We start from the raw sequence: 9,669 nt of genomic DNA, 5'->3' as shown, positions 1-9,669 counted from the left end.
GAAGTTTATTTACCTTTATTATTAGTTAGTCACATAATTAGGTGAACTTTATTACTACGTAAACTTTTTAATTTTCCGTTCTTATAATAATGTCAACTTTAAAAAATATTCCAACAGCAAGTTTTACTGTCAATTTCCTATATAAGACATTATATTCGTGCATATCCCATTCTTACTTGCACTCATCAGTTTTAATTTTATAAGTGGAATAGGTGATTTATTCAAGATTTTCGTTTGCATGTAGGTTTGTTGCATTTGCATGGATTATTGGTTCAGTAAACTAGTACCATTACAACAGTTCTCGGCCTTTCGCATTAATATGAAGTGTTTTTTCATAATTTTAGTAAAATTGCGATTATCAGCCTTCACAAGTAATATAGGCAAATTTTACTCTACAGATCGTTTTCAAATACCAATAGGCGCTTTGTGTAAAAATTTTAGTTTTAAATTGTTAATATTTTTCGTTAAAAATATCTTTAACTTTAAACGCTCACCGCACATTCAAGCAAGAAAGCAGATACATATACTTCGCTCAGGCATGACACAGGCAAGTAGTAATACGGTATGCGAGATCTGGCTGTAGTATACCCGCTGCACACGGAGGGCGCCTTAACTGTGCAAATAGCGGGGTATGCAGCTGGGAAGCTGCCGGTGGCCCGGCCTATATTACTAGCCTACGATTAATACTTCGTTCTTCCTGTATAGTTAACACGTCGCTTTCTCGTACTCTCAATACATCTCGACATGTTCCGGCATGACGCGGTGTACTGAAATACGGGATATCGGCGTTTAACTTACAGGCAGCGCGTAGGCTTAATAGTGGGTGGATGTTTTGCACTTTTTGAAAATGATCTTTTTGAATAATTGGTTTTAAAATGTTTTTTGCAATTTTTAAATTACTGTATGTCTTGTGAATTGAAAAATTGGCGAAGTTTATTTACCTTTATTATTAGTTAGTCACATAATTAGGTGAACTTTATTACTACGTAAACTTTTTAATTTTCCGTTCTTATAATAATGTCAACTTTAAAAAATATTCCAACAGCAAGTTTTACTGTCAATTTCCTATATAAGACATTATATTCGTGCATATCCCATTCTTACTTGCACTCATCAGTTTTAATTTTATAAGTGGAATAGGTGATTTATTCAAGATTTTCGTTTGCATGTAGGTTTGTTGCATTTGCATGGATTATTGGTTCAGTAAACTAGTACCATTACAACAGTTCTCGGCCTTTCGCATTAATATGAAGTGTTTTTTCATAATTTTAGTAAAATTGCGATTATCAGCCTTCACAAGTAATATAGGCAAATTTTACTCTACAGATCGTTTTCAAATACCAATAGGCGCTTTGTGTAAAAATTTTAGTTTTATATTGTTAATATTTTTCGTTAAAAATATCTTTAACTTTAAACGCTCACCGCAGATTCAAGCAAGAAAACAGATACATATACTTCGCTCAGGCATGACACAGGCAAGTAGTAATACGGTATGCGAGATGCTGGCTGTAGTATACCCGCTGCACACGGAGGGCGCCTTAACTGTGCAAATAGCGGGGTATGCAGCTGGGAAGCTGCCGGTGGCCCGGCCTATATTACTAGCCTACGATTAATACTTCGTTCTTCCTGTATAGTTAACACGTCGCTTTCTCGTACTCTCAATACATCTCGACATGTTCCGGCATGACGCGGTGTACTGAAATACGGGATATCGGCGTTTAACTTACAGGCAGCGCGTAGGCTTAATAGTGGGTGGATGTTTTGCACTTTTTGACAACGATTTTTTTTTTAATTTTGGTTTTAACGTATCATATACATTTTTAAAATTGTTGTACGGCTTGTGAATTGAAAAGTTTCCGAAGTTTATTTACCTTTATTATTAGTTAGTCACATAATTAGGTGAACCTTATTACTACGTAAACTATACAATTTTCCGTTCTTATAATAATGTCAACTTTAAAAAATATTTCAACAGAAAGTTTTACTGTCAATTTCCTATATACGACATTATATTCGTGCATATCCCTTTCTTACTTGCACTCACTCATTTTTTATATACTCAACCTTTTTTCATGCTGGGCCCATAAAGCCGAAGGGACCAGGAGTGTTAAAACAGATTGGTGTAAAAATCTGCAGATATGAAACTCTGTCACATCAATTTGTCAAGTCCTGTTATGTATCTAAATTAGCAGTTTTCATAATTAGTACATGTTGATTAGCTTATTGTATTTCTTTCAACCTATTCTGATGAATATAAAATTTTCCAAGGATGTTTCAAGTGTAAATGTTTTGTTACTTTCAAAGCTCCATCGAAATATGTGTTATTTTTCTATGTATGGTGTCAACCCCCTTAAACTCAATTTAATTTCATACCTTTTCTAATTCTGTCTATTAGAAATTATAGTTGGTTCTAGAACTTTTAGTTCACATAAAATAACTGTAACTAACGTCACGATTACTGACGTATATGGAAAAATGACTCAAGTTTTAAACAACGTGTTGAATACCATGAAATTATTAAATTCGATGATATTAATTAATTGTTTAAACTAGCGTTTTATTTTTACAATATGTCTGGTCTAGTTGTCTGTCGTAAACAATAGGTTCCGAAATTTCAATAAATATAGAGTTCATATGTTGTAATTTAAAGCATTTTTTACTTCTTTCTTCGTCATGAATATATACATGGATTATATATTATATATATTATAGGTACATATGGATACTAAGAATCATTTGGAAAACACACAAACGAGCCATTTTAAACAATTTCGTTTTACGATATTTTGTTTTAAAATTACATAAAGACGTTGTATGAGTTGAAATTTGCTTGGAATTGATTTGAGCGAATAAGCCGTTAAAAATTAGTATTAAAACAAAATAGCAGCTACAATTAAACATCAATTATAAACAATAAATTTTTAACATTTTTAAGATGGTAAAATTACTTGAGAAATACGAAAAAAGGAAGAAGTAAATGTTAATTACATTAATGCCCACTTGTTGAAGNTTTTTACCATGGTTACTTTTATGATTATGTGTTCTGCTGTGTAACTATTAGCTGTTAACGTTTTTTAACTATTTTATATTTATTTATTCAAGTTTTTAATTATTTCAATGGTTTATTATTTTATCTTTACTTGTGTTTGTGAGTTGTTTTTTTGTGGCGTGCATTTACGGTTGGTTAATGCATTAAGTATCAGTAACTTTTAAAAATACCTTGATAAACTCTAATTTGAGACGAAATGTTGGTTGTTCTTTAAAATAAAAAATCTTGTCACCGCTTATTTGGCACACATTATTTTGTTAATTTTATGATGGTTTAAATGTTATTTTATATAATTATTTATCTCCTCGTGCGTTTAGATTTAATTTAGTTATGCCTTTCTAATATTAATTACAACATTGATCTCCTGTTGAAGCCAAAAATATAAGCGAAAATTTGAAAGCTTAATAAATGTAACTACATTAGCCCATCGTTTTGTTTAATTTACTAACGACACCCTCAACTGTGATTATCTCTGTTGCAGTATCTATTGCTTCTTGGTATACCAGGCTTTAATTAAGGATAACTTATTACCCTGTATGATTTTCTCATCTTACAGACTTTTAATATTTATAAACATTATAGGCTTATATATTCAAACGTTTAAACTCAATTCTCTTGTTGAAAATTCGCCAAGCAAGAATTAAAATTCCATTGGTTTAGTGTTTTTTAGACTTTTTGCAGTTAGGGAAGTTAGTGAAGGTAGTATTTAATAGAAAGCCCCGTAGAAGGAATACATGAACTATTAACCGTAGTGGTTTAACCAGGAGCTGGGTACAATTGATGCCGGTTAACCAGTTATTCGGTACCCGGCAAAGTTGCTAACTCTAATAACTATTTATTATATGCCTCTTCTATCTAACACGAGCTGTTAATGTTTTATCACATCCTACCTATCTTTAATTAACCCCCATCTGCTTCCGTTTTCTTTTCTTTAGTCTGTCTTTCAGGATCATCGGACCTTTACCATCTACCCTCAATTTAATGATAAATTATCAGATGAGTATTTGACTTAGTTCAGTTCCACATCTCTTTCTACTTTTAAAATTTTTCTTAATAAGATCGATCTCCCTCTACATTCTTTTATTATTCCCTTGTATTTATCCAATTCTTCCTCTCATCGCATCCCACAGCACATGCATTAAAATTTCGTCACATCTTTCATATTCTACATATCCTTTCCTCCCTTTTCATCCAATATTTACATACGCTAACTTCTTTTCCTACCCTAAATCTTTTTGTTACGTCCAAATTTTTCTTCCATGCCTCTTACTCACTCACCCTACCAACGCTCCCGTAGCAAAGCTTTCATGTAGTCCACATACTTCAACTTGTTAATTTTTGTCGGAGATAATCCCTCTATATTATCTCCTCACATCTTGTTTTTACCAATTTTCCTGTACACTTGTCCATCCCCATTCATTCATTTAACGCCTGGTTCAACTTTAGCTCCCTTAAAGCTTGTTCTTTTTCTTTATCGTATCTTTTTTTTATACCAATTTTTAAGATTATCTTTTCCTATATCTCTCTCCTTCAACTTTTCTAATTTCATCTTATATTTAACTCCTGTTTTCCTTGTTTGCTTCAGCTTGTTTTCACATTTTAACTTCCTCTTAACTAACTAATCCAATGTATTTCAAAATCCACTTCATGTACTTTTTATATAAGNGCTAGAACGAAAAAACCTCGGAGACTTCAACGTTAGATCAAGCGACGAACCTGAATTGTAATTATTTCTTTTCAAATTATTCGAACTGCAACCCAAGTAAATGGTTTAGTCGTTGTAAAATATTCTGTCAGCCACATATTTTAAAGTAAATACAAGCATTTTGGTGGATAGTACTAATTTTATTTTGTTGTATAAGATAAATTTGTTTGCTTATTTATAATTAGAAATTCCTAATTCAACAATGATTTCATGTTTTCATAAACATAAAGAGATATGCAGATTTTCATTTAGTTATTTCACAACGAGTCAATACCTTTATGAAAGGTGTCTAGGTGTAGTCTTGAAATAACAAGCATTTAAGTAACCTTATATCATTAAAGAGCTATTCTGAGGTACCAAAAATTACTTCATAGGCTAGGTTTTTAATGGTAAAGTAACTTTTGTCTAAAAAAAATTTGAGATGAACTCTATTTTCGAAGTTATAGTAAGAAAAGCCGAGAGACTTCAACGTTAGATCAAGCGACGAACTCGAATTTTAATTATTTCTTCCACAGAGCGTTAAAGCGCTCCTTCGTCTATTTGATGTTTAATTTTAAATCCGCCTTTAAATTCAGATACAGCACATCTTAATGCATGGAATACCTTGATTGGATTGCCAAAATAAATTTTGTAACAACGTCAAAAATGCCCGCGAAAATTTAAATTTTGTTGGATATCATAAAACCAGACGTACGTTACTAAACGTCGCCCTAGCTCGTTTATTTAACGTTTAATTTCAAATTTCTTTTGAAAGTCAGAAAGAGCATACCTTGCTCCATAGAAAGCGCTAGTTGAATTTTAAAAATTAAGCTTGTAATAGCATCAAACATGCTCGCGAATATTTATATTTTCTTCGATATGATAAAGATCCACGAAACTTTACGACGCCATATCTGGTCTATAGTTCAATTTTGAATCCGTTGTAAATTTCGGAAAAAATCTGATGTGATTTATGGAACGCATTGGTGAATTTCAAAAACACACGTCACTTTGCGACGCTCTCTCTCATCTATTTAAGGTTAATTTTTAATACCTTTTAAATATCAGAAACACCATATCATGATGCATGGAACACTTGATTGAATTTTAAAAATAAATTATGAAACAGCGTCCAAAATGCCCGCGAAAATTTGAATTTTCTTCGATATGATGAAAACATTTACTTCACTCTGCGACGCCCTTGCTCGTCTATTGAAGGTTTAATTAGAAATCTATTTTGAAACATACTGAATATTATATTGTTTCATAGAATGCCTTAATTGAATTTCCATGGTAAAGTTTGCAACAGTGGCAGAAATGGCCTTAAATATTTAAAGTTCCTTCGGTTTCCTAACAACATGTGCAATTTGCGACCCGGTAGCTGGTGTATTTAATGTGTAATTTCAAATCCGTTCAATATATAAAAAAGAAGACTGCGGCATGAAAATAATAAAATAAGCAAAAGAACTGACCCCAGTAACTGCAGGTTTTAAATTGTTAAGGTTATTGTGGTAAGTCCTTTTGGTTATTTTATTCAAATCCGTTTTAAAAGTCAGAAAGAGCATACATTGGGTCATATTAAAAATAAATTGTCCATTCTTCTTAGTCAATATGATGGAAACTGCACAACTCCATTCCAGCCCAACGACGTAGGTGGGTACTCCCAACTATTGTAAACCCTTCATTTAAAATAACATTTCATGCTATTACAGGGGCTAATATCTTCATGGATGGGGATGACAACGACAACGGTTGGAGAGACCCTGGATCAGCGACTCCATCCACGGATGCTTCGCAGGACGAGAACCAGGATCGCAGTCGTCATGATGTCCTTCATTCACCATTGGTTAGCAGTCACATGGACTAATTTGGGATTCTACGTCACCTGTGAGTTTCTTAATTCTGCGTACTGTATTTTCGCTGGTCAAAACATTAAAAATTATTGAAAGTAATCAGAAACTTCAATATTATTTCAACAAATCTTTTTACGCCCCTAATCAATTCTGATTACTTTCATTAACACTAAGGGGAAGAAATGAAACACTTTGAAAATTATTATTCTACAATGTTTTGGATACAAATATATACACTTTTCTTTATCTTCACTGTTATTGGTTGTAATAAATTATTACGTTTTATATCTCTATAGGTATATCGGATCAAATCAGTAATTGCAGTTACTTGTTTTAATAACTTTCTTCTTAATTTTACTTGAACTTTTGCTATATTAGGGCAAGATTCTTATACTTACTATAGATTTATTATTATAGTTTCACCGATAAATTCGTTTAATTTCTTTCACACTTACCTTTATGTTTGTGGCATTTAATTAATCTTTTTTATTTTAAAGTGAGTGGTTTGATTTAACTTAGCCTTTACTTATTCCATTTTATAATATTCTTTCACTGTTTGTAATTGTTAATTGTTGTTATTAGTTATGGCCATTTAAATTACATTAGTGGCATCAAATTAATAGATTCCCTTCTTAACTTTTTTACATAGTTACATTGAATTTAGGAAATTGTTTTTAATTGTTTTTGTCATTTACTTTTTGAAATTATTTCAAAATGATCATAGCAATCTAATTTCCTTTTTATAGTTAATTTTCTTTTACTACACAACATTTAGATAATAGATAGGTTTGATTTTTTTGATTATGTGCATTTAGTAATAATTTTAAAATAATAATTTTGATGACTTGTAACTTGCAAATACAGGTGAGTAAAAGAATATTTAAAATAACATTTCATGCTATTACAGGGGCTAATATCTTCATTGATGGGGATGACAACGACAACGGTTGGAGAGACCCTGGATCAGCGACTCCATCCACGGATGCTTCGCAGGAGGAGAACCAGGATCACAGTCGTCATGATGTCCTTCATTCACCATTGGTTAGCAGTCACATGGACTAATTTGGGATTCTACGTCACCTGTGAGTTTCTTAATTCTGCGTACTGTATTTTCGCTGGTCAAAACATTAAAAATTATTGAAAGTAATCAGAAACTTCAATATTATTTCAACAAATCTTTTTACGCCCCTAATCAATTCTGATTACTTTCATTAACACTAAGGGGAAGAAATGAAACACTTTGAAAATTATTATTCTACAATGTTTTGGATACAAATATATACACTTTTCTTTATCTTCACTGTTATTGGTTGTAATAAATTATTACGTTTTATATCTCTATAGGTATATCGGATCAAATCAGTAATTGCAGTTACTTGTTTTAATAACTTTCTTCTTAATTTTACTTGAACTTTTGCTATATTAGGGCAAGATTCTTATACTTACTATAGATTTATTATTATAGTTTCACCGATAAATTCGTTTAATTTCTTTCACACTTACCTTTATGTATGGTGTAAATACTTGAAGTGTTATGAAAACAACAATCGAATTGTTATCAAGTGAAAAGGTGATGTCCTTAGACCAAGCCAGGATAAAGTTATGTACACGTATATCTATCTATAGAAAATTGACCGTGATAACTATCCATCGGTGAGTCTTTCAGATTGGATTTTTATTCTCAATACTTTATTTTTATTTGTTTATTTCCTTTTACGAATTTGAGTTGTATTGAGATCAAACTGAAATTTGCTTTTAAAATATAAAGGAAACAATTGTTTTATTAAAATTAGTCATACATTAAATATCCTGGAGTATCGCAGTGTCGGACATTTTGATTTATTATTTCATAACTAATTAAAGCCGATTTAATGATTATTTTGAAAATGATATATCATTTTGTGCAATACAGTACCATATAATTATTATAATAATTTTCTAAGTACAACAAATAATAGGCTTAATGCTGGGTGGATGTTTTGCACTTTTCGACNTAGATAGTTACATTAAACTTAGGAAATTATTTTTAACTTTTTTTTGTCATTTACGTTTTAAAATAATTAAGTTAAAATGGCTACAGTAATCTATTTTCCTTTCTTTGACCATACAACATTTCGATAATAGTTAGTTTTGGAGTTTTCTCATTAATTAATTGTTAAATTAATAAAATCAACTTAATACATTTTCTTAATATATCATAATTTTCCACTAGTTACCTATATTTTTGATACAACTTAATAATATATTATAGTTTTCAGTACTTGTTTTAATACTTTTTCGTTCATAAAAATTATGTATGTAGTTTCCATAGATGTTTATGTGATTAAACATAATTGATTTCCATTTTTTCTCCTTGTTAATTTAAATTGTTTAGATGTAAATTCGAACTGATATTCAGGTAAATAATCCAAATTATTAACATTACGACGTTTTCTCATTTGTTTTGGGTTTTTTTGAGGCCTAACAGGATAAGAAATATGTTTTTTAAATAAAATTATATAACGCACTTATATATGTTAAGTTAAATATTTGTTTATAACATTTACACTCCTCATTCCAAAACAAATACATGTATCTACTATAACATGGGTAAGAAAATAATTTTGTACATGCATACTTACACCTACATTTAAATAAATTGATGGTTTTTTTACGCATCCAACGGCACTATGTTAAATTTAAACTTTTTCTGTTCTGTATTTTTTTATTAGTCTATAGTTTTGTAAAAAACGCAATATAGAACACGCATATTACAAACAACACTTTAAAAAGGGTTAATTGATTAAATTAATTGATAATGTGCTAATTGAAAGGAAAATTTTCGTAGGGGAAAAGTTCCGTGTATTTTCTAATTATTAAATACTCTTTTAAGTTTATACTAAATAGCAACCTGTAATACTTATGTACAAATTCTAGAAAAGTAATAATTAGAAGGTAACTCTTACTTTACTAAATTTTTATCAATTAGTAACCTCTAGTACTTACAAAAGTAATAATTAGAAGTTTACTTACCTACATTTCTTTTTACATTTAGTAACAACTTGTAGTATTTACAATAAAAAAAATAATAGTTATTACTTTTG

At 30.5% G+C, this 9,669-nt stretch overlaps 1 protein-coding gene across 3 annotated transcripts in view; it reads left to right on the top strand.

Moving 5' to 3' along the window:
* Positions 1-9,669, top strand: part of LOC112904066 — a 21,042-nt gene that overhangs the window by 4,639 nt on the left and 6,734 nt on the right. Inside the window, exons 2-3 of one of the 3 annotated variants that reach the window (XM_025973270.1) lie at positions 6,496-6,620; positions 7,494-7,668. In XM_025973270.1, the coding sequence (XP_025829055.1) occupies positions 6,496-6,620; positions 7,494-7,648 (280 nt within the window). In that variant the 3' untranslated portion in view covers positions 7,649-7,668. Of the gene's footprint in view, positions 1-6,425; positions 6,621-7,493; positions 7,669-9,669 lie in introns of those variants that run through there. The other 2 variants (XM_025973269.1, XM_025973268.1) reach the window with 2 other exon arrangements.

Source organism: Agrilus planipennis, unplaced genomic scaffold, assembly GCF_000699045.2.
Source record: "Agrilus planipennis isolate EAB-ADULT unplaced genomic scaffold, Apla_2.0 scaffold92, whole genome shotgun sequence".
NCBI classification, from domain to species: Eukaryota; Metazoa; Arthropoda; class Insecta; order Coleoptera; family Buprestidae; genus Agrilus; species Agrilus planipennis.
The sequence above is the reverse complement of the archived record's forward strand: the minus strand, read 5'-3'. Positions and strand labels throughout refer to the sequence as shown.